This window comes from Lactuca serriola, chromosome 4 (assembly GCF_051521515.1).
Source record: "Lactuca serriola cultivar US96UC23 chromosome 4, Lser_US96UC23_V15, whole genome shotgun sequence".
In the NCBI taxonomy this organism is placed as follows: domain Eukaryota; kingdom Viridiplantae; phylum Streptophyta; class Magnoliopsida; order Asterales; family Asteraceae; genus Lactuca; species Lactuca serriola.
In genome coordinates, this window is record NC_136411.1 from 239513511 (window position 1) to 239539414 (window position 25904).

Consider the following 25904-nt stretch of genomic DNA (forward strand, 5'->3'; position numbering starts at 1 on the left):
TCGGAGAAAGCGAGATGAAACCCAAGCAGAATTTCGACTCGAGAAAGCGGATTTTCTCGGGATTCTCGGGAATCTCAGGAGCACAAACGACCTTCGGGACTTGAGCAAGGAACCCGGGGCTTCAGGATAGTACGTGAACGGAAAACGAGGAAAAAATGCAAGAAAGTTGAGAGAAATTGAGCCCTTTCTTCGGAACCCTCACATCCCTTTTATAGGGGGTGGGAACTGCCTCAGTACGCTGGGCGTACGCGAGTACGCTGGGCGTACGCGTGTATGCTGGGCGTACGCGTGCGTCATGCGTGACCGCCTCCTCGACTGCCTCGGGCCTTCGGATGGGACGGGGCATAGCCTCAAATAGGGGCGACGTGGATGATACGAGGCCTAGGCCTCGAGTACGTTGGGCGTACGAGTGTACGCTGGGCGTAACTCGGATCGGCCTGGTGACTCCTCCTTCGGATAATACCAAGATTAAATAATAAAATTTATTTTTTTATTTATTTAATAAACTTTAAAAATTCATTTCTTCTTCATACGAACTCCGTTTTCGACGTTTTTTTATATCCACACGTAGGTGAGACTACGCTCTACAACTTTCGTTTAGATTCCGTCGGCAAATTTTCAAATTATTTTTATTATTTATTTTTAAAAGGTCGCGGTAAGAAAATTTCGTTAGAAATTCATAACTTCATTATCTGACGTCTGTATTTTCCAGACTTTTTACTGTTGAAAAACCATTGTCGAGACCTTCAATTCTCATTTAGGTCATTCCGGCCAAAAGTCGTTCGATCTCCGTTTCGATTTTTTAGCTGTCTGTCGCTAAGCCGAACTTGGAAAAATCATAACTTCTTTATACGAAGTCAGATTTGGGCGTTCTTTTTACGTACGATCACGGTTTAATGTCATCTAACATAGTAGATAATTAATTTGAGATTTTTGGACATTTTAGTTTTCGAAGTTAATTTCATTATATCAAAAGTGGTTACAATACTTGACTTTTTAGGTCATTACATAGAGTTGAAATATCGGGTTGTCACATCTCCCTGATGCAATGGTTTGAGAAGTCAGAGTCGATTTTTGAGTTATGTGCGTGCCCAGAACGGAGCAAAGTGAAGTTTGATGCCTGCACCTTCTCTGACAGAGCCCTTACATGGTTGAATAGCCATGTCAAGTCATTGACTCTTCCAATAGCAAAAGCAATGGGCTAGGAAAATCTAAAGGAGATGATGCTGAAAAAATACTGCCCAAGGGGCGAAATACAGAAACTAGAGCATGAGTTGCGAAATCTCAACATGGCAGGATTAGACGTAGATGCTTACACCAATAGATTTAGCGACATAGCTTCACTATGCCCAAGTATGGTTACCCCGGAGAGCAAGAAGGTAGAGAGATACATTTGGGGACTACCTTCTCCAATCCAAGGAAACGTATTGGCAGCGAAACCTCTTACGTTTGACAGTGCCAAATGCTTGGCTCGAACATTGGAGGACTACGGAATCCGCCAAGGCATAATGGACCCCGTTCCCGAGTCAACCAAAGGAGGTGATGATATACAAAATCCCAGAAGTGGGAAGAAAATACAATCAACACAAGAACCCTCCGAGAGACAACAAGCAGGCACAACCTATGCTGCCACGACCCCAGCCATAGCAGCACCTGGTAGTCGCTACGCTGGAACCCTTCCTAATTGCAATAAGTGTAACTTCCATCATACCGGAAGGTGTCGGAAGTTGTATTGCAATAACTGCCTCAGAAGGGGACACACCATCCGCTTCTGTAGGGCACCGACACAACCAATCTCTCAGGTCCCATTTGAGGAACTAAGTCAGACCTTCTATGAGTGTGGCGAAGCAGGACACCACAGGAGAGATTGCCCATTGATCAGAAACCCTGATGAGGAAGGAAGAGTGCTAATGATCACTGCAGGAGAGTCTACCCCGGAACCACCTGAGAACAACAGTATGTCTCTTAACTAGATCCTAACTAAAATAAATTTTCTCCCATCCAATCAGAGCACATAAATTATGTAGAACTAAATACTCTTTTCTGGTTGGCTATAATGACTGGGTGTAAATAGTAAGGCCATATATAATTAAGAATCAATGACTTAAAGTGCGTGATTCTGCCCTATTTCATGTTCCTTGTTTGGTTGTGGATTTAGGGCAGGGTCACTCAGTCGACCATCTTATCTATCTTAATTACATATGACTGTAGACACCAGGAGATTATAGGGGAATCGAATAAGGATCGTAATATCAAGTATCATTCACTGGAACAATCTCCTGGTTAGTGCACTTAACACCGTACAAAACATTCGCAGTAGTAATAACAAGGTCAACACATAAAGCACTAGAAACGTTCGCACACAGATGCACTGACGCCTTAACGAAACACTCCTTCCGAACTAACTTAGCACGCGATCGTACGACGTTATCCTATCCATTCTAGCTAAGTCTGTGTTATATCGAACCCACATGTCACCAAGGAGACCCTTTTCCTTATACCGAACAAATAACAAAACTCTCGCCACTCATAATGACAAACTAGATGCAAACCTCGAAATTTCATCTCGCTTCAAACCCCGAATATACTCATGAGGGGATTAGAGTATCCACCTGTAATCTTTCCTAAGTACTCTCAGCAGACCATTTTTGAGAGACCACTCGCGCAATAAATCAAGTTCAAGCACAGAGGCTAGGGACTGATACGGTTAGCCTATCAGTGTTAAATGTACACGCGAGGGTGGTATATAATTAAGATTCTACGGACTTAGGATGTATGCTTCTGCCCTATCTCATGTTCCTTGTTTGGTTGTGGACCTGGGGCAGATTCACCCATCCGACTGTCTTATCAATCTTAATTATGTATGACTTGTGTACACAAGACAATAATAGATGGACCATGTATGAGGCCTACCATGAACTTCAGGACGAAGACTGCTCAAAGATAGATGAGAGCTTACACTTTATGGAAGAATCATCCCCGTCTTTCCGAGTTCGTTATTTGTACTCTATGCTTGAATTTCGGGATGAAATTCCCTCTAAAGGGGGGATGATGTGACAACCCGGAACTTCTATCTTGTTTAACTACTCAATTAATCACTTTTAAACCCATTTTCGTTAACTTTTAACACCGTCTAAAGGTTCTTTTAAGTGTTCTAAGCTTGAGTACAACCAACGGTGAGATTAGGGATGAGCTATCAAGTCGTATAGTAGCAAAATCAGGCCATACCCACTCTTAGGAGGAGTGTACGGCCGTACACGGGGGTCTGCGGCCGCACACCCACCCCCATGACCATACACCCACCTCTATATATATGAGGAGACCCCTTCCTTCATTCTTTTCTTCTTTTGGCTACACACTACTTTCTCTCTCTAGAATCTTCATCTATGGACCCTCCAAAGGCTTGAAAAACATGAGTATTCCATCATCTAGCTTGTTATACTTGTAAGACCTCTTGATCTAAGCCTTAATTCATCAAGTTTCATCATGTTCTTCATCCCTTGAAGGTGTACGGCCGCAAACCTTCATAAGGGTGGCCGTACACACCTTAAAGGCCCTCCAAAGTGAGAATTTGGCCCCTATCTTGTAGTTGGACATGACCCTAGCCTTGATTCACTTAAAAATCGACATTTTGGGAATAAATGAAGAGTGTACGGCCCCACACTCCTTTGTATGGCCGCACACCCCTCTGTACGGCCGCACACACATCTTAGGGCCGTAAACCCACTTTGATGATCACTTTAGGCCTCAAACTCGCATCATAACTAAGCATGGGACCTAGAACATTTCTTGGATGCTAGTTAAATCCTTGGAAACACCACAAAAGCACCCCTCTTCATGAGTGTACGGCCGTACACTCATGGGCCGCACACCCACGGCCGTACACACCGCCAAGGTGTCTGTAAACCTCCCTCACTCAATCACATGTGATTTTTACACATAGTTCAAGTGTTTCCAAGTCCCTAGATTGGCTTCGCGTCCTGTCTAGTCGTGAAATACCCTAATTTTTACTCGTATATGTGTTATTACATGTTAAATATGATCTAATTGTGTTCAAGGCTTCACTAGGCACTCAGCACCTCATACCGATCTTTCGTTCAAACTATTCACTCAAGGTTAGTTCATACCCCTACATTTTTCGAGTTTTTAATGTTTTCAGGGGGAGAATACAAGTAAAAGCACAAGAAATATTGTGTTTAAAAATATAATTTGGTTTATTATATTTTCCTATCATTAGTATACATTGAACATAGAACTTACTAAACATGATGAACATAGTTACCACTGAATTTACGGACAGCTTTATAAACATGTTAAGATATAAACATTTCAAATACAGTTTTCAGAATAAAGGAAACAAACTTATGAATTATAAAATAAAAGATACTATTTTATAAGGTTTCATGTTAATAACAAAAAGGGTTTTCTTAGTATTATTCGTGGATTCGTTGAGAGAACTACAGTTTGAGACGCCGTGTAACCAGAGTCTCCTGGAGGGAGAGCGTGAGTTTGGGTAAAGATATATATGGGAGTGACAATCCCGCACCCTGACTATTAGCTACAGTCAACCTAGGGTGACAAACGTCATTTTTCACGACGTACGTCCGAGTATGTCGAAATGTTGAACGTCCATAATATGGTTATAAGAATCCACAGGTGAAACAATGACTCGTTCACGTAATAATATACCTAACAAACAGTCAATACGGTTAGTAACTATGTGATGTCTTAGTATATACATTAGGGTAATATGAAATTAACATCCGACTTGCAGTGTGATGTGTGATCTCCGCCAATTTCCTGTTCCTTGTTTGGTTGTGGGCTTAGGGAAGAATCACCCAATCGACTGCTTGTTCGATCTAGATTTCTATAACTAATATGTACTAAGTGATCACAGCAAGGTTGTGACAACTCGAAATTTCTATCTTAAAACAATCCTTGCATTCAATCAAAGTCAATCTTTCAATTGACAAATTTTAGCAGTTTTGGAGTCAGTTTGAGTGTTCTATAGCCTAGTAGTGCAAGGAATAACTGGAGAGAGGATACTTTACGGTAATGTGTGCAACATTTAGGTACCAAAACTCCAAGAAAAGAGAGTTTATGGCCCAAATGGTATTGGGGCTGTAAACCCTAAGGGGTATATAAGTGGCACTTAGCCATTTTTTTCATTTTCAACCATTTTCAAATCCTAAACTCGTTCTCTCTCAAGTATCATCACTAGATCTTCAAATTAGTAAGTATTTTCTTCCTTGATTAGTTGATTTACTTCATTATCTAGTGTTTGTGAATGATTTCATCCATGAGATCTCTTCATTTGATAGATAATCAAGTGTTCTTCAAGAACACCAAGAACACACATTAGTGTTCTTGGACCTTAAGCACCCAATCAAGCTTCTAGATTGTAAGTACACTTATTCTAGCTTGTTATACTCTTGAGTTGGACTTTTTTACACTTAGAAATCACAAAGAAAAGCAAGATCAAAGGTATTTACGGCTAAGACATGTTCTTGGGCTGTAAACCCTTATAAGTGGGGCAAAATGCACCCTAGTCCCTTCCTAAGCCTTGGATGCTAGCCTTGATCCTTCCTAGAAGTGTTTAAGACCTTAAACAACAATCAAAACATGTCCCCATAAGATTTTACGGCCGTAAACACATAAGGATATGGTCCTTAGGCCGTAAACTCTACAAAGTAATGATATTGCCCCCTAATGCTTTCCTAAGGCTTGGACTTGATCATTGGATGCTCAATCATGACTTATAAGACCTCAAAACACCAAATGGCACTTAGTACCATGAGTTTATGGCCATAAACTCATGGTAAATGACCATGGGCCGTAAACTCCATAAGGAGTGGTTCTTGGGCCATAAACTCCAATGTCATGCCATACAACCCTTAGATGCAACCCTTTGGTACCTATAACACTTGAATCAAAGTGTTTCCATCTCCTAGGGTTTCTTAACTTGGTTAATTAGTTGTTAAATTACTAATTATGTACATATGTGTTTCATTATATGTAAACTAGGACCATTGTGTGTGTTCAAGTCTCCACTTGACACCTAGCACCTTGTCCAACACTTCCGAACAATCCACTCACAACAGGTGAGTTCATACCCCTTAATTAACCTTTTAAATGTTTTTAAATGTTTATAAATGCTTTTATGGGGGTATAGTTATATAAATAATGTTTGAAGGACTTATAACTGCTAACTCGCCTTGTTTCTTTTTCCTTGTTTGGATGTGTACTTAAGGTATCAGTTAGTTGTCCGAATGTCGTCTAAATATTAGTTATATATTATGTATATATATAGAGACATACAAGTTCTAATCAGTCAGTTTAGTACCTTTGGGTAGCAAATATATACGTTCATGTATTTCTGGTAAGCTATTATAGGTATAGTTTTAGGTATATATATGATTACGTAAAATAAATGTGGATTTCGACCTAGCAATTCGTTGCGGAAGTCACCGTTAGTTTCCCAGAATCTCTTCTAAGGAGAACTTTTAGTATGGGGACTATCAATCACATTATTACTTACTTACAGCGGGTCTCGTGAGAAGACTACTTACTTTCAGCAGGTCTCGTGAGAACACTACTTACTTACTTACCTACTTACTTACTTTCAGCGGGTCTCGTTAGAAGACTATTTACTTACTTTCATTCGGGTCTTGGTTGAAGACTACTTTTTATACTAGTAGGAAATATGGGATTTTCTAGGGTTTTCATACTTATACCAACTTTTCCTCAAAACAATTACAAGTCTTTTATTACAAGTTTTATTTACAAATAATGACATTAAATACTTATGAATTCGCCAGCTTTATGCTGATACTCGCTTTCAAAATAACTTGTATTCTCAAGTCACCATTAGACAGGTACGATGACCAAGTGTTGTGAAGACGGAGCAGTCAAGACTCGTATTTTACTTTTAATATTCATTATATTTTTTTATTTTATGAAAGAACACACTTGTAATTAAAATTTTACTATTAATGGAATGGATGATGTTGTTGCTTGTTTACTACTTTGCATTGTTGTGATACTTTACATGACGTCCTCCGCCCCAGAACGTTTCCGCCATTCTTGGTTTTGGGGTGTGACAGATTGGTATCATAGCATTGTTTATAGTGAATTGAGTATATCAACCCATAAAAGATATATAGACTATAAATACAATGGGATTAAAATACTCTGACCAAGAGTTTATACCTTTAAGTACTAAAATACTTAACTAAAAGTATACATATCTACGTACCTACATACTTACTATAGAACAGTATCATACTAGAACATAACAAAAGTATTTAATTGTTGGGCACAACGGTCAAAACTGGGCAGTTATGTAATCATATATGGAATGAATATAGCCTGATCAACTATATTTATTTGAGATATGGTGAACGTGTGTTCAGAGATGATAGTGGTGTTGCAACAAACCTAAAACTTACCAAATACTATATGACAATAGTCAATTTCGGGTCAAGTCTAAGTCGAACAAATCCATCGAGTCAAACTGGTCAACTAAATTAAACCTTGTATATTAGGGTTTGTGTTATGTAATTACTGTATAACTCACTATTTTAATTAGAAAACATCACTTGGAAAATTCGTGTGTTTAATTTTCCTTAGCCTTAGTGCTAAACAATGAACAAAAATGACAAAACAATGTTGCATACTCATCGGGAGTGTGTAAGATCCTAAAACCTGGCTTAATGGGGTTCACGGACCTCGCGTTGCGGAGCCAAACACTCACAATTATCACACATGAAACCCCTCTCAATCGTTTTCACTCTATCTCTCTCTATTTCGAAATCTCTCCCAAATCTCTCCAAAATCTCTCTCAAAAGTTCCTTAAACTTTTTGTAGTCTTTCGGGCCATCCCGACCCTTAACCGGGTCAAAAACCGCTTAAAACGGGGCAAAAACGGACAAAAAGGGCTTAAGGACCCGAAACCCCTCTTAAGGAGCCGAACCCTCTTAAGGACCCGAAACCCCTCTTAGGAACCGAACTTGTCAGAAGCGAACCTGTCAGAAGCGAAAGCATCAGAAGCGAAGGCATCATAAGCGAACCTCCCCTTCGGACCGAACCTTTCATAAGGACCGAACCCTCCCTTCGGTCCATTTCGGTCTATTTCGCTCCATCTCGCGTCTTACACCTTCGCCCCATTTCGCCTTCGACCCTTGATCAGAAGGGACCGAACCTCGGCTTATTTTCTCTCGGTTTTCGACTAGTTTTGCGTTTTTTAATTATTTTAATGCGGGATTTTCACCCAAAACTTTATTTTAAAATATAAGACCCCATATTTACTAATTATCCATGTTTTAGGGGATAAACCTTATCCAAGAAGAGTGGGTGAAGTACAAGAGGTGGAGTGTTAACTTATCTTTGTATTATGACACAAGCAACCCCCATACCCACTCCATGCCTAATCCACACTCCTCCCCACCATACCTTGTCACTTCCTTGTACTTTTTGCCTCTCTTACAAGCCATCCTCACGTTTTTAGAGCTGGTCACTCAACCTCTCTCCTCATATTCTTTCACTTGCTCTCATATCACCAAAAATCAAACACAACTTTTCTCTCAAACTTTTTCTCTCGATTTTCAAGACTTCAAGGCTGATCTTCAAGCTTTATTCTTCTCTTGTTAAGTATAATTCATCCTCCTTGTGATTTTTACACTTCATTCTACTCCAATCATCGATTGCTTACACAAACCCCATCACTTTAATGTTAGATTCTCAAAAATCTTCAAGGCATCTTCAAGTGTTCTTGAGTTGAACACTTCCATTCTTCAACAATCATCTACTGAAATCACTCAAGGTGAGTTCATACCCCTACATTTTCATATTTTCTTAAGTTTTTAGGGGGGGGGGGAATACAAGTTAAAACACCAAGAACATAACTAGAACAGCTTTCATCAGAAAAGTTGGACTCCATTCACAGACTGTTTTGGACAACTTAAACATTTTAGTTTTCAAAATTGTATTAGGTGCAAATAGTGCAAGTTCATAGCTTTAAAATTACTACTTGCACATCTCCATACGATTTTTCTACAATTTATGGTGATTTTTACAAAACTTCCTATCATTTCAAACTTCAATCCGGACCAGTCTGTGATTATGTACTTTTTCACACAAGTTGAAGGTCATCAAAAAATCATGATAAAAATTATGAATAAACTAGACACATTTTAGGAACTCTCAAAATTTACGGATTCAGTTTTCGACTTCGTATGATTTTTCTATGATCTTTCTAAAACAGTGTAGAAAAGTTAAAAACTAGTTAACAGTTTATAACTTTTAACACGCTTTGTATTATGTTGAGCAAAGTGTATAACCATGAGTTCTAAATATTGAATGTGTTTCCTTGTTAGTTTATCATCATAAACTAAAACTTAGTCATTCATGATAAGATTATTCATTCATTTAGAACACATATATTAAGTTATAATAAGCATAATTTATGGGTTTATAACACTAATGTGTTTTCATAAAAGAGTACTTATACATTACAAACATTTCGGATAAACTATAATAGGTATAGTTTATGTATCATTTACTTCTCAAACTTATTATTCAAAGGTCTTCAGTTTAGTTCACGTAAATCTGTTAATGAATAAATTTGTGAGTCATTCACTTCAGGTTATTTCCAAAGTAACAAAGTCAAAAAGTCCTGTAAATTGTAGCCAGAGTCTCTTGTGGGGAGAACGTGATAGTTGTGTATAGATCTATATTGGGTTTGACAAACCCACACCTGAGCTTCTTGCAACAACTAGACCGGCAGGTTTGTGGTGACAAGTGTCATTTAACAGCGACGCCTGAAGAACGTCGTATTACGAGGCTGTCTATGTCAAGTATGGTTATGATAGCTCACATGTGGTATTAACAAATCATAAGATTTACGCGTTCTAACTTCAAATTAGCGAGTTATGTCAATTTAGCTCACATAAATTACTTTAAGTATGGAAAAATACTTGTACGCTTTCATATCAAAAAGGGGTTTATGCCGATTTAAAACCACGGTTATACCATTAAGTGTGGAAAATAATTATTCATTCTTGGTTCTGGGATTTAGGACCTCATAACTTTTTAAAGGAAAATATTGGATTTTTCTTGGTGACACACAAAACATTACAAAGAACGGTTTCCAAACTCATTATCTCAAAAATTTATGAACTCACCAACCTTTTTTCAAACAACTTGTATTCTTAGGAAATCACTAAACAGGAAATCAAGTGCATTTTGAGGATGGGACGTTAAGGCGTCAAACATTTCATATTTTGTCGACATATTGTAATTGATTTTGAAACATGTAATTTCTACAATGATGTAACTCTTTCAATTATATATATGTTGGTTGTGTTTGCTTAAATCGCTATTGCAATTGTTGTTATGATACTATATATGAAGTCCTCCACCCCCGGATGTTTCCTCCATCCTTGGTTTGGGGGTGTGACATACTAGATCTAAAGGAGTCTTTAGAACAAAACACAAAGTAAAATACTATCTGAGTATTTTGACATACTATCCAATAACAATACTAAAAGTGTACAGTAACAAGAAACCTAAGAACCAAACCCAAAACAGAGGTACTATAGGAGTATCTTCAATAACTGTAAATAATTATATGAGAATTAAAAGACCATTACTGATCGGTCTATAATGGCAAAGTGTATACATCCTAGAGTTATATATAATAAAGATCTCATAGACTTAGAATGTGTGGTTTCGCTTCACTTCCTTTTCTTTGTTTGGATGTGGATTTGGAGTAGTATCACATATTTGAATGACTATTAGATCCGAGATATATATAATTTGTATACCCTATGTGATTATAGAAAGATTCAATACGGATCTCAAGTTAAAATGAGTACTAGAATAGATTGAATATTCTCATAGATTCTCTAGACATTCCCATTCTTGCACCGACAACCTGACTAGAGACACCACCTCACTAAAATAGTCAACAGAGAGAACTTCGAGAGGGGATCAGACAAAGAGTACGAAGCTAGTGGGATGCCAGAAGATACCAATGGGACATAAGTGGACATCAGATTTCTTTCATCTGGAGTAGGACAGAGAACAAAGGATACCACTCGCGAGTCATGCGAGGTGGCAGAAAACCATACGCGTCACATCAATAATTAAGAGCCCAATACGACCTAGTGAGTTGGTGAATACACTACTCACCTTCTGTGGTAGGCTTAAAGTCTTTATAATTACATCCTGAATATCAATGTCATTGACAGTTGGATTGGTTCCTGACAATCCTTGTCTAAATACTTTCATTATGCTATCATTAGAACCCTATACCATTCATATTATCATTGGAGTCTACCTGAAACCCACTCTAGTCAAGTTATTGGACTATAGTAATTTAACTCCGGAATCATTTCCAATTTTCTTTCAAAGGTTGGATCATGTTATCCACCAACCAATAGTACCCTAGTGTGGACGGCAAACGTCTTATGACCATTCTATGAACTTACTTCTACTTTGTACTAGGACTGCATCATGGGGATGTAAGTCAAACCCTTGCGAACATACTTCTACTCTTTACATGAATGATCGAAATACATCTAGGTTCAACCATAATCACTCACGAACTCCTTTTCTTTCGTATATCATAACCATGTCGCCATCCATAAATAGTCAGCTTAACAACGAAACCCTTATCCTTCTTATCGACGCCGCTACATTCCAAGCCACAGTAACAGCTGCCGTGACAGCTATCCTTGCAAACCTCAGCTCTGGCAACGCGAATAAGACTGGCAAAGAAATTGACAATTCTGATCGTGGTACGGATCTAAGAAATCAACAAATAATAACAGTCGCAAACACCCAAAGCCACAACTCAAAATTTAAGAAACGAAAGCGTCGTGCCCAAAAGGAACACAAGCAATATGAGGGAACACTCCCAAAGTGTAACAAGTGTAACTATGATCATAATGGAGCCTGCCAGGTTTTGCAATGTATCAATTGCAACAAAATGGGGCACATTGCTCATTTCTGTGGAACCACCTCCACCACCGGAGCCAGCAAGGGTTGCTATAATTGTGGTGAGACTGGACACTATAAAAGGAATTGTCCAAAAAGGAAGAAAAACGAAAGCGCTCGCATCCACATAACTCCGACCCGACACATCACTTCCACCACCGATGCTGGTGCAAGCAAAATATGTCACCAATGCGGCAAGATAGGACACCTCAAAATGGATTTTCCAATAATAAAGAACTCCGGCGCAGACGGCAAGATACTAAGGATCACCACCGCATGAGAGACTACTCCGGACCCATGTTAAAAATCTATTACGTTCAGTAGCGTTTATGTTAGTCTCCTAAACTTTTAAAAACTAGTGCAACTAGAGTCTTATCTTTTGCGAGATCCCATCAGTGTTAGGGACTCTCGTGCTGCCTGTTCTGACTTTTTGCAGTATACTTTATCCATAGCTGTAATAGCATAGCTGAGACTAAAGTACTGAAAACTCTTTCATAGATTGCATCGTATTGTTTTGTAACACCTTTTGATCCAGTCTAACACCTGTAATTTCGAGTATTTCGACGTCGTCATTTGACTTGATTCAATTTGATCCTCACAGTTCCAGTTTCAAGCGAAAATCCTTTTCTTGTAATCGAGTTTCTAGCGAAGCCGTCGTTCCAGAACTCCGAGGTGCTCATGCGCAGGGTACCTTATGATTCGTAGCCTTCCCGAAGTAACTTCAGCAAACCTCTCCGGAAAACTACTCGTACAGTACGTCAAGTTCAATCCAAAGGCCCATACGGTGAACCTATCACGGAGGAAAGTATAAGCTAAGGTTGGTATATAATCAAGATTCTACAGGTTTAGAATTGATGATTCCGCTTTAACTTCTTTTCCTTGTTTGGATGTGAGCTTAGAGAAGAATCATTTATTTGACTACCTTTTCAATCTTAATTATATACAACTCGTATACCCGAGACGGTGATTGATGAACCATGTATGAGTGCTAATATGAAATTTAGGACGGAGACTGTCTCCTGACAACGAGTAAATGTGCTACCATACGGATAAACTTAGAAGCCAAATTTAGAAATTCCCATCGATCAGGACAGGAGATGCAGATGGAACAGAAGTACCTATTATTTTCATGATTCAGGAGTATTCACTTTCGAATCTGAATTTCGGGATGAAATTCCCTCTATCGGGGGGATGATGTGACAACTCGAAATTTCTATCTTATAACAATCCCTGCATTCAATCAAAGTCAATCTTTCAATTGACAAATTTTAGCAGTTTTGGAGTCAGTTTGAGTGTTCTATAGCCTAATACTGCAAGAGATAACCGGAGAGAGGATACTTTAGGGTAATGTGTGCAATAATTAGGTTCCAAAACTCCAAGAAAAGAGAGTTTACGGCACAAATGGTATTGGGGTCGTAAACCATAAGGGGTATATAAGTGGCACTTAGCCATTTTTTTCATTTTCAACCATTTTCAAATCCTAACCTCATTCTCTCTCAAGTATCATCACTAGATCTTCAAATTATTAGTTGACTTACTTCATTATCTAGTGTTTGTGAATGATTTCATCCATGAAATCTCTTCATTTGATAGATAATCAAGTGTTCTTCAAGAACACCAAGAACACACACTAGTGTTCTTAGACCTTAAGCACCCAATCAAGCTTCTAGATTGTAAGTACACTTATCCTAGCTTGTTATACTCTTGATTTGGACTTGTTTACACTTAGACATCACAAAGAAAAGCAAGATCAAAGGTGTTTACGGCCAAGACATGTTCTTGGGCCGTAAACCCTTATAAGTGGGGCAAAATGCACCCTAGTCCCTTCCTAAGCCTTGGATGCTAGCCTTGATCCTTCCTAGAAGTGTTTATAACCTTAAACAACAATCAAAACATGTCCCCATAAGATTTTACGGCCGTAAACACATAAGGATATGGTCCTTAGGCCATAAACTCTACAAAGTAGTGATATTGCCCTCCTAATGCTTTCCTAAGGCTTGGACTTGATCATTGGATGCTCAATCATGACTTATAAGACCTCAAAACACCAAATGGCACTTAGTAGCATGAGTTTACATCCATAAACTCATGGTAAATGACCATGGGCCGTAAACTCCATAAGGAGTGGTTCTTGGGCCATAAACTCCAATGTCATGCCATACAACCCTTAGATGCAACCCTTCGGTACCTATAACACTTATATCAAAGTGTTTCCATGTCCTAGGGTGTCTTAACTTGGTTAATTAGTTGTTAAATGACTAATTAGATACATATGTGTTTCATTATATGTAAACTAGGACCATTGTGTGTGTTGAAGTCTCCACTTGACACCAAGCACCTTGTCCAACACTTCCGAACAATCCACTCACAACAGGTGAGTTCATACCCCTTAATTAACTATTTAAATGTTTTTAAATGTTTATAAATGCTTTTATGTGGGGAATACAAGTTGAATCATTCTAGCTATTATATTAATCACATGTGATTAATAACTAGCATACAAATGGATTTACTACACTATTAGCTGTTTTACCCAACATATTACTTCAAATGACTTTCTCAAACGTTTTTACATTTTAAAACTCTTTAACAAACTATCTTACATATTGTATGATTCCTTTCAAACTCTGTTACAATTATGTTTCAAACAAAGGTTTTTCTTGTACTTAAAAATGTCTTATCAAACAAGCTACTTTCAATTCGTTTTATAAACTGACATCAAGTCATGAACTCTTATTTGTTAAACTTTTCAAAGGTTTTACCAAAACTTCTTTTATACTTTTATATTGTCAATTGCATGCCTATATATGTATAGTTATATAAGTAATGTTTAAAGGACTTAGAACTGCTAACTCGCCTTGTTTCCTTTTCCTCGTTTGGATGTGTACTTAAGGTATCGGTTAGTTGTCCAAATGTCGTCTAAATGTTAGTTATATATTATGTATACATATAGAGAGATAAAAGTTCTATCAGTCAATTCAATACCTTTGGGTAGCAAAGGCATACTTTCGGTTATTCACATACATTACTAGTAACTATAATAGGTATAGTTAGGAGATACTATTTACTATTCCTAGTCAATTGTTAAAAGCATGTCTATATAGGTATAGTTATATAAATAATGTTTGAAGGACTTATAACTGCTAACTCGCCTTGTTTCCTTTTCCTCATTTGGATGTGTACTTAAGGTATCGGTTAGTTGTCCAAATGTCGTCTAAATATTAGTTATATATTATGTATACATATAGAGACATAAAAGTTCTAATCAGTCAGTTTAGTACCTTTGGGTAGCAAATGTATACGTTCATATATTTCTGGTAAGCTATTATAGGTATAGTTTTGGGTATATATATGATTACGTAAAATAAATGTGGATTTCGACCTAGCGATTCGTTGCGGAAGTCACCGTTAGTTTCCCAGAATCTCTTCTAAGGAGAACTTTTAGTATGGGGACTATCAATCACATTATTACTTACTTACAGCAGGTCTTGTGAGAAGACTACTTACTTACTTACCTACTTACTTACTTTCAGCGAGTCTCGTTAGAAGACTATTTACTTACTTTCATTCGGGTCTTGGTAAAAGACTACTTTTTATACTAGTAGGAAATATGGGATTTTCTAGGGTTTTCATACTTATGCAAACTTTTCCTCAAAACAATTACAAGTTTTATTTACAAATAATGACATTAAATACTTATGAATTCACCAGCTTTATGCTGATACTCGCTTTCAAAGTAACTTGTATTCTCAGGTCACCATTAGACAGGTACGATGACCAGGTTTTCTGAAGATGTAGTAGTCAAGACTCATCTTTTATTTTGAATATTCATTATATTTTTTTATTCTATGAAAGAACACACTTGTATTTAAAATTATACTATTAATGTAATGGATGATGTTGTCGCTTGTTTACTACTTTCCATTGTTGTGATACTTTACATGACGTCATCCGCCACAGAACGTTTCCGTCATTCTTGGTTTTGGGGTGTGACAAGGGTATTAACAACACTTTCGGGATACATAACAACACGTTATCAACTAGTTTTATTTATGTAATAAGACTATTATACATTACTGGTGGTAACCAGGGTTTTCAAATAGAACAATGCTTAAACAACATAAGTATGTACACTACGAATTGGAACAGATAATTCAATAACGTACACATAAGGAAAGTATATGATTTTCCAAGGTAAACATCAGTACTTTACAACAATTGGTTAATTATTAAATTATCAAATATTCATTATTAATTTTATAATTCCTAAGTTTATGCATCCGGTTTACGTATGAAGAATATCCAATAGACTGTGGAATCTGTGGTTTCTGCCTCATTCCCTGTTCCTTGTTTGGTTGTGGGTTTAGGGTAGATCCACACAATTAACCGTCTATTCGATATTGGTTTATGCGTAACTAGTATGAACCAAGAAGTTATAGAAAGAATTGGTTTAGTCATATTTTTCATAAGAAAATATTGGATTTTCTTGAGGAACATTTTCAACAGATATCGAAGGATTAATACAGTCAACTTTGTAAGTACATAGTGAATACTTCAGGATTGTGTACATGAGGATCCAACAACCAGTGGAATGTGTGGTCTCCGCCTCTTTTCCTGTTCCTTGTTTGGTTGTGGGCTTGGGGCAGAACCACATAATCAATTGTTTCTTCGATCTTGATTGTATATGATTTGTATACACTAAGTACTCGCAAGAGGAACTAGTAAGAATCATTTTTACTTAACATCCATTATATCAGAAAATACAAGGTTTCCAGGTGAAACATAACGTACTTTTCGAAAGAACAAAGAACTGTTTTCCAAAACCAAATGCTTATGAACTTACCAGCTTTATGTTGATACTCTTTCAAAACCTACTTGTATTCTCAGGACATTAGTAGACAGGTACACACATCGGGTTCAAGAAGATGGAGCATAGTAGCTTTGAGTCTTTACTTGTTATTTACTTTTGGAGACAATCATGTATGATTCAAATGCAATGTAAACATAATACTATTAATTCAATGGTTGTTGTTTCTTTGATTACTATTATTCAATTGTTATGATACTTCACACGATGTCCTCCTCCCCCGAGCGTTTCCGCCATTTCGGTTTGGAGGTGTGACAGAATGGTATCAGAGCATTGTTTATAGTGAACTTAGTATATCAACTAGTAAGAGATATACAACTATAAATACAATAGGGCCAGAGTGATCTGACTAAAAGTATACTTTTAAAATATAAGTAGTTTACAAGAAGTATACTAATAAGCATACATACTAAGAACAAGTGTCATAGTAAGATCAAATAAGAACAAAACAAACAAAAGTATTTAGATGTTGGACGCTACAGTCAAACCTGGGCATTTATGTAATCTGGAATAAATATAACCTGATCAACTATATTTGTTCGAGATATGACCAACATGTGTTTAGGAGTGATAGTGGGGTTGCAACGAGTCTAAAACTTACCTAACTCCATACTCAAAAGATTCCTTAGAACAAAACGTAAATATAAAATAATATAGGAGTATTTTAGGCACTGTAACAAGCTTACATAAGAACTAAAAGACCTCTACTGGCAGGTATATAGTTGCGAAGTGCATGGTTCCAGGATTGTATATAATTGGGATCTCATACACTCAGAATTGGTGATCTACGCCCTATTACCTGTTCCTTGTTTGGTGGTGGTTTCGGAGTAGGATCACCTATTCGAAGGTCTATTTGATCTTGGTTATATACAGCTTGCATGCACTGCTTGACTATAGGAGGACCCAGTCTGGATCGTTAATAACTACAGAATAAATTAACGTTCTACCAAATCTTCTAGGATTCTTTAGACATTCTCATTCTCATGCAAACAACCTAGTGATAGATAGCCACTTCAGTACAACCATCAGCAGAGGTGTCAAGAAGGAACCAGAGAGGATTCGTAAAGAGGATTCCTAGAAGGAATCATTCAAGGAGTCATAACTTCCATAAGAGAATGGTGGAGATCGGTGATAGAACTCGAAGTATGATCTATAATGAATAGGAAACCATAAGAGAGTCCAGAGATAACAAATCCCCACAGCTGAATTCAGGATCATCATAACCAGGATATGGAACCCCTCCCGAGGCGCGCAAGGCGGTAAAGTATCATATACATCATAATAACACATAACTAATTAATTTGATCTAGTTAGTTAATGGTTACATTGCTCACACTATATGTCAGGCTTATCGCCTTGTCAACTAGTAATAGTAAACCAGGTCTCATAACTTCTTTAAGAAGGTAGCCACTATCAAATTCATAAGTCTATGTTATCATGTCAGCTAGTAAAACATTTAAAAGATTGATTATAGTGGTATGAACTCACCTTATGTGGGTGATTCAAATGAAGATTCACATAAGGATGAGAAGTTCCATGAATGAATTCTCGAGACACAAACAAGTCCTAAATGACATATAATGGCACATATAGGCATGTAATTAGTGTTTAAAACAACTAACATGCAAGGAAACAACCTTAGGGACTAGGAAACACTTGAAATGAAGTATTACAATCACATGTGATTGATCAAAGGGAGTTTACGGCCACACTATGCAGTGTTTACGGCCTTAGAGTGCTCACGGCCTAGAACACATGATGTGTTCACGGCCCAAGCATGATCATATGAATGGTTTACGACTAAGGAAGGATGGTTCACGGTCCTATCAAGCATCTTTGAAGGGTTCACGGCCATGAACTCTTGAAGATATTGCATTTGGTGCTTGTTTCATGTGTGGAAATCAAGTATTTCTAGGTATGAACAAGTAGATGAATGAGCTACTTACGATTTGGAAGCCTCTAAGGTGTTCACGGCCACTAAGAACAAGTGTGTGTTCTTGGTGTTCTTTGTGAAAGATGATGATCTTGAAGATCTAGACCAAAAGTGATGAATTAATGGATGAAATCAAAGGGTTTTACTAGATCAAGAAGGATATCAAGAAATAAATGGAAGAATAACTTACAAATTTAAAGAGAAAAGGAAGTGTTGTTGATGATACTTGAGAGAGAAATGAGTGTTCTTGACTTGGAAGTGTGAGAAGTGAAAAATAATGAAGGAAATCTATACTTATGATGACTAGTTCACAGCTAGGAGGGTGTTTACGGTCGTGAATAGAGTTTTTAGCCGTAAACCCCATGTGGTTGGATTTTTGGTTCGGGTGCAGCCTTCTAATCTCGAGCTAATAATTCATAACACCCAATCCTTAAGTGTATTAGGCTTAAAACTCTTTAGAATGACCCTTAACAAGGCTAGAAGGCAATAGAATTAAGTCTGACTTTTGGTTGATTGAATTGACTTTACAAGATAAAAAATTTCGGTTGTCACAGCAATTGAAGGAGATGACCGGGGAGAACTTGCGATTGAAGGAGATGGATGGATAGCAATTGATTTCATGAATCAATTTCAAAAACGATTTCATGAAATCAATCAATTAAAGAGGAAGATCAAATCATCAGACCTTTCGGCGTTGGAAGAAATCGTTGGTGGAGAAGGTGTTGGGATGACAGAAAGAGGAGCAAACTCCAAGCGAAGACATAAAAGGCAAAGGGAGAACGCGTTCACGATAGAGCGTTCAAAGCACCAGGGCAAATTCGGTAAATGTTTCGGTCAACATCTTTTTTACCTAATACTGAGTCCATGACCAAATCAGACAATTTGACCGGGTCAGACGTGAATAGCTTTTTTATCAAACAAGCTGACTGGACCGAGTCAGCCAAATGTACTGACCAGACCCGGTCAACTACGTATGAAACAGGCTCTTAGTATAACCTTATTCAGTTGTTAGGTTTTGTTTGGTTAATTTTTTACAAATTTGGTTAAACCGAAAAAACCAAATAATTTTTAAATATATTTATCTTTCTATATTTTTGTACTATGTTTTATACTTATTTCATAGATTATATACCTAAATGCTAAATCTATTTACATAACCTTTAAATTACTTATAACTTTTGAATAAAATTTTAGCATTAAATTAAAAACAATATGTAGATAAAGCGTTTTAGTCCCCACGTTTCTCACATTCGGCGACTCTCCTTCTCGGTTGAAGACTCCAAGAACTGCAAATCGGTTTCCTTCAAAAACTACAAATCGATTTTATTCAACAACTCTTTCTCACGTTCCTCCTTCTTCAATCCAATTGATAACCGCAAAAGCCACAATCCGATTTTTCATGGATCGTACAACCACTTTCTCGCTCAATCAGCCCTATATAACACCGATTCCCAACTCTGACATTTACTGGATTTGTGATCCAATTTTGTATTTGGAAGAAATCGATTATGGAAAAATCGCATAATCTATACTACAATCTTCTTTCACATGGTTTACTAGCAGGTTAACTGTGTCTATTAAGAGAAATTCATTTTTTATCATTGAATTTCTTGGAGAGCATGAGACAATGATCCAACACATCCCCGACGCTGTTTTCATCTTAAATTCATTTTTATCACTAACCGGTTTGTTCTTCTCTATATGGGTTGTGTTTGCTCTTTTCAATTTCCAGATGATGGATGATGATGTTTGACTCTATTTTCCCAATGCACTTTCGATGGAGAGAAAGATTTTATTGTTTAAACTCCATGCTAAGAGTAAATGAGTGGTGTTTACAATGTTCTTTATGGACAATTATAATCTCGATGGTCTAATTGGTCATTTTATTTTTCTTTCTTTAATGAAAATAAGATATTGTTTACACAGAAGCAAGTGCATTATGTTGTACATTGGCAATTAATGTTGAAATATCAAAATGGAAATGACATCTTGAGGTATATATTTTTGTTTACTTATATCATGTTGACATTTTTTAAATTCTTATTAATAGCAACAGATATAACACTGGTATCTGGAAATGCAGAAGTCTGTCATTGCAAGTAATTTGGTACAAAAGCTTCCAAGTTTTAATATACAAAAAGTGTTAATTTTTGGGACTAAATTCTTGAACTAATTTTATAGTAAAAATAAATTATGGTGGTGTTTGGTATGATGGAATTGGAGAAGGAATGGAATGGTTCATTTCAATGGAAGAAAAAAAGTTGTTTGTTTGTCTAATGGAATGGAATATGCCATTCCTTGATGAATCTAATTTATGATATTTGATTGGTATTCCAATGTAAGCATACTACACATACATAACATCCAAGTAATATCCATATGGCCATATATAGCTTATAAGGTTAAGTCATGTTTAATAAAGTCAAATAGAAACATAACATTAGTCACATGCTCTACAAATTGCTATTTGTAGGAGGGGTAAATAGTTGAATAAAAAAGTTTAGCTCTATATTATCATGTTTCCTTTTTTGCCAAAACCCTTCAAATTACGATTTGTGAATTTTTGAAGGTATAGTGAGATTAGGTAAGCTAATTTTCTCCTAATTTATGTTTTCTATGTTTGTCAAATGTTTATTGTGTAGGTTTATGTTTTTCTTGAATTTTGGGATTTATGATTTTAATTATTATTCTGTGACTTTTTGAAGTTAGAGTGTGATTGTAATATTGAGATGATAGATTGATGAAGATAGAACTAGAATCTTTATTATCATTAAAAGGTCCAAAATGTATATTAGTTAAAAGGCATTGGTAACTAAAACAAAAATTTCTATCTTTTCTTTCTTTTTTGTAATTTAATATATTTGTTTACTTTTCTCTAAAAAATAAATGTTGTCTTTTCTCTTTTCCATTTTTTTTTTGGAAATGTGAAAATATATATAAAAAAAAAAAGCGAAGGCCACCAGGGAGCTGGACCAATACAATAAGAGTATAAAACAAACACATGAAACATAGAATGAAAGAGCTAATAATAACAAACCACCATTACTAGTTTACTACTATGAGCCAAAACAAAACAACCTCAAAGGGCAAAACGGTCAATACACGGAGTCACGGATTAAAGACAACCTTGATCCTTAACCTAAAACAAGTTTTGGCAAGCATAAACAACTTTACACAGATGCGGTTTCTTAAAAAACATTGTCAAATACTACAAACAACAAATTTTTGAAGATACAATGCACATAGATTGTCTTTTAATCTATTCCTATTCTTTTATTCATTCATATGTAATATAATTGGGTAGATTTGTCATGTATATTGCTAATATAGGAATGAATGAAAGAAATATGCTATAAAAATAAGATAAATCAATATATTGATTATATATTTGTGAATCTGTCCACCAGACAAGTATGACACTAGTTAATTTAGGGTCGATAAATGTTAATGTAAAAGCCAAGAAGGTGCGGTTATGTGATGATTAAGTATGAGTTTGTTAACCGTCTTAGAAACATCTTGACTATATTATAAGCAAAAGTATCGGATTTTAATAAACTATGATTAAAAGAGCATTTAAACAATAGCTAAACAAGTAAGACTAGGGCATAAACATGTATTAGTGTGGATAATTTACGTTTGTAGATTGTAATTGGTTTAAAGGTTCAAGAAGTATGGATTCACCCCTTTAAAATACAAGATTGCATTACGCATAAAAGGACAAAAACATGGTGAAAACATGAGATCATGTTTGATTTTGGAAAATCGTAAAAGAAATGAAATGAATACATAAGTTGATGGAATTAATCATTGCATTATATTATTATTTTGGTTGACTTGCAGAAGTAGAATAAGTAACCAAAACATGTTTTTTGTTATATATAAAAATAAAATTTAATAAAAACAAACTGATAAATAAAGAAACAAAGGTTGTTTTATAAAGATAAACTTTAACAAAATAAAAATATATCATTAAATAAACTAGATATAATCATATTTTTTTCGTTAAAACATATATATGTTAAATGTACTTTAAATATTTAGCAAAAACTATACATCAACCAAAACACCAGTTTACAAAATAAAAGGGAAATCTTAATATAAAATCATCATATTACATACTTTTATTTATTTTGGAAAAAATTTGAATTAAAGTTTTGAATTTTTTTTTATAAAGATTGGTATTATTAAAGATTGTAGGAATAAAAGTAATTTATAATTATAAAATGACATTGTATCATACGAACAAACATAAGACTATTTTTTTTAAGATAATCGATTATGGGTCCACCTCCACGTTCTAAAACCTGTAACTATGTAATTGCAATTAACTGTTTTTAATAATTTTACAATTGTTGCATATAATATACAATTTGTATATAAATAATAATTAATTATTTTCATCTAATTGTAAAGGCTTGAAGTAGATTCCATCAATGAGATAAGTACCAATGGCTAAACGAACTGCCCATACATCCTTAGGCTTCCTTGCCATAATTCTGCAACAAATACAAATATACGTTTTAACAGCATCCTACTTTTATTTCATTCAAATACAATAACTATTTTTCAAAGTAATTCAAAATTTATTAAGCATATTTGATATTTATCCAAATAACTAAGAGCTTTTTCAAACTTAAGCTTTTTTAAACAACTTGTTAAGTAGAAAATTTACCTTCCAACATCACCCGCTTTAACTAAACCTGAATTAACTCTGAGACAAGGCATAGAAGCTGCTGTCTTCAACATTTTAGGAGCTTCCACTATGATGATTGGTGACCCAATCTTTAGTGATTCAGATGATTTTGGTGTGAGCCCTTTTTCTGTTTCAGCTGATGGATCTTTTGATGAACACATGATTCGATGAACAAAACTCGGATTATTTTGGATGCTTCTGCACTATTCAAGAAACCATACTCATCATTCACTTCTACAATGTTGAAATCAACACTCGAAATTTAGTTACTCACTAAGATAAACAAAATTAACTCAAAGGGGTCTAGATTTCAAATTAGAATGAGAATTCCCTCGTTCGTAATCACTGTAATCAATCATTGTTATCTTGGAGAAACGTGGATTCATACCAATCGCCCTTTGGCATCAGTTTTTGTTCCTTTCAATTAATTATTTCAATTTATAAAAAGACAAAGGTTATATTCAAACGAGAGTGAAGTACATTAGCTCAAGCCCAAAATCTTCATCTGGTCATGTAAAATGATGCTAACAAAATCAAAAAATTAGGAACGAATTTAAGAATGAACACCTTTTTCTTCTCAGAAAATCCAATTGACGAAATGTCGCTCAAGGAAAGGCGATTTGCGGGTGAAGAGAGTGGAATCGTTATTGAAATGTGCAGAGATGAAGCAGACGCCATGGGAACGAGTTGGGGAAGGTTGTCCGATTAGAGGGCTGGAGATGAGGGTGAGGAACTTGAGCGGTTATGTGATGTTTGGTGTTAATTTTGGTTTTAGGGCCTTAAGGTTTTGCGAAATTACATATTGAACACTAAAGTTGCCAAAGTTTGACTTTTTATACGACAAAACTTAATCCGGATAGATAAATATGAGTGTATTTCGGAGTCATGGACTTCGCCTAGAGCGTATTTTAGATATTTTTTTTATAGGATATTGTTATAAAATCTCTTTAGTTTGGCAGAAATTAACAGTTTTAACTAAAGTCGGATTTTATGTCCATTAATGTATAACATTTGGCTATGTTTTGTTACTTATGGTTAGGGATGTTAATCAGGACAACACGAGCGGGTTTCGGATTAATCAGGTCAGGTTTTTCAAAAATAAATGTTGACCCTAAACTCAATCCTATTAAGGTATGGGTTAGTCGGGTTCGGGTTAATCAGGTCGAGTTTTTTAAAAATAAATTTTGACCCTAAACCCAGTCCTATTAAGGTACGGATTAGTCGGGTTTGGGTTTGTCGGGTTATAATGTTGTATAAAGACTTAGGTCCTGTTTGATAGTTGCTGACTGGGAAAGTGCTGTCTGGATAAGAAATCCTGACTGTGTAAGAAACTCTGCTGTTTGATTGTACATCCGACTGAATGTGCTTACTGATGAAAAATGACAATTTTACCCTCCTGCTCTATACATTGTTTTTCAGCAATTCAAACAATTCATTCATTGACTAGATTCACATTCAATAATAATCGGTGGATAAGTAAACAAATAAAAACATTAACAATTAAACTACCATAAAATCATAATACCCATACATAAATGTGGCAATTCCTCGATAATCAGAATGCACACAAGAAAGGCGATTATACACAATTTTTTTTTTATTTCATAATGCATTACACACATTTGATAATCTGATTTCATACTGATTTCAATTGTATTAATATACCCCATTAAAAGAAGAAGGGATTTACCTGGAAATTTTATGCGCAATCGATTGGAGAGATGGGGTGGGGCGAGATGGTAGCGACCGGCGACGATGTGCCTCTGGCGAAATGCAGCGACCGGGCTATTGATTAGAAAATGTGTGGCTGCGTTTTTTTGGTATGTGCTCTCTGTGTTTTTAGGTCACGATGGAACGGGAGGAAAGAAGAATGAAGAGGGAGGGTAGAAGTAGACTTGGCAAAATCTGGCACGACACGACAACCCGACACGAACCCGACACGAAGTTAGCGGGTTAGGGTCAGAGATTTTGACCCGTTTATGTACACGGGTTGACACGACACGACGCGATAATTAAACGGGTAGGGTTAGGGTCAAGACTTTCAACTCGAAGATGACCCGTTTAATTATATATATATATATATATATATATATATATATATATATATATATATATATATAGGGAGAGGATCAAATGAGAACACCTAAAAGGTTGAGAACGCGAGAACAGTTCTGGACCAATCATTTTATAAGGGTATATTAGTAACTTTATATAAATATTAATTATTGATTTCCTAAAATCTAGGGATAATGATTTTAATTACCTAACAAAATTAATATTTCCTTTTAGTTAATAAAATATATACAAATATTTTTTTTTTATGATTTTTCCCAAAAATTATTTATGACCATTTCAAAAAAATCACCTAAAAAACTTAATATTTCCTTTTCTTTTAAATCTGAAAAGAAAATCTT

The 25904-nt window shown here is 36.0% G+C and overlaps 1 protein-coding gene across 1 annotated transcript; it reads right to left on the bottom strand.

Moving 5' to 3' along the window:
- Nucleotides 1-23092: 23092 nt before the first annotated feature.
- CRR42 (DUF3148 family protein) lies at nucleotides 23093-24245 on the bottom strand. Its single transcript, XM_079034227.1, has 3 exons — nucleotides 24058-24245; nucleotides 23470-23693; nucleotides 23093-23293 (listed from the first exon to the last, which is right to left on the bottom strand). The coding sequence occupies exons 1-3, from the start codon at nucleotides 24166-24168 to the stop codon at nucleotides 23185-23187; spliced, it is 444 nt and encodes a 147-aa protein (XP_078890353.1). The 5' UTR covers nucleotides 24169-24245; the 3' UTR covers nucleotides 23093-23184.
- Nucleotides 24246-25904: the final 1659 nt, after the last annotated feature.

Excerpts from the sequence above, each read along its gene's own strand:
- CRR42 (XM_079034227.1), bottom strand. The coding sequence starts at position 24,168 with ATGGCGTCTGCTTCATCTCTGCACATTTCAATAACGATTCCACTCTCT. Across the intron at positions 23,694-24,057 it reads GATTTTCTGAGAAGAAAAAG|TGCAGAAGCATCCAAAATAA; the intron begins GTGTTCATTCTT and ends TTTCTTGAATAG. Across the intron at positions 23,294-23,469 it reads AAAGCGGGTGATGTTGGAAG|AATTATGGCAAGGAAGCCTA; the intron begins GTAAATTTTCTA and ends TATTTGTTGCAG.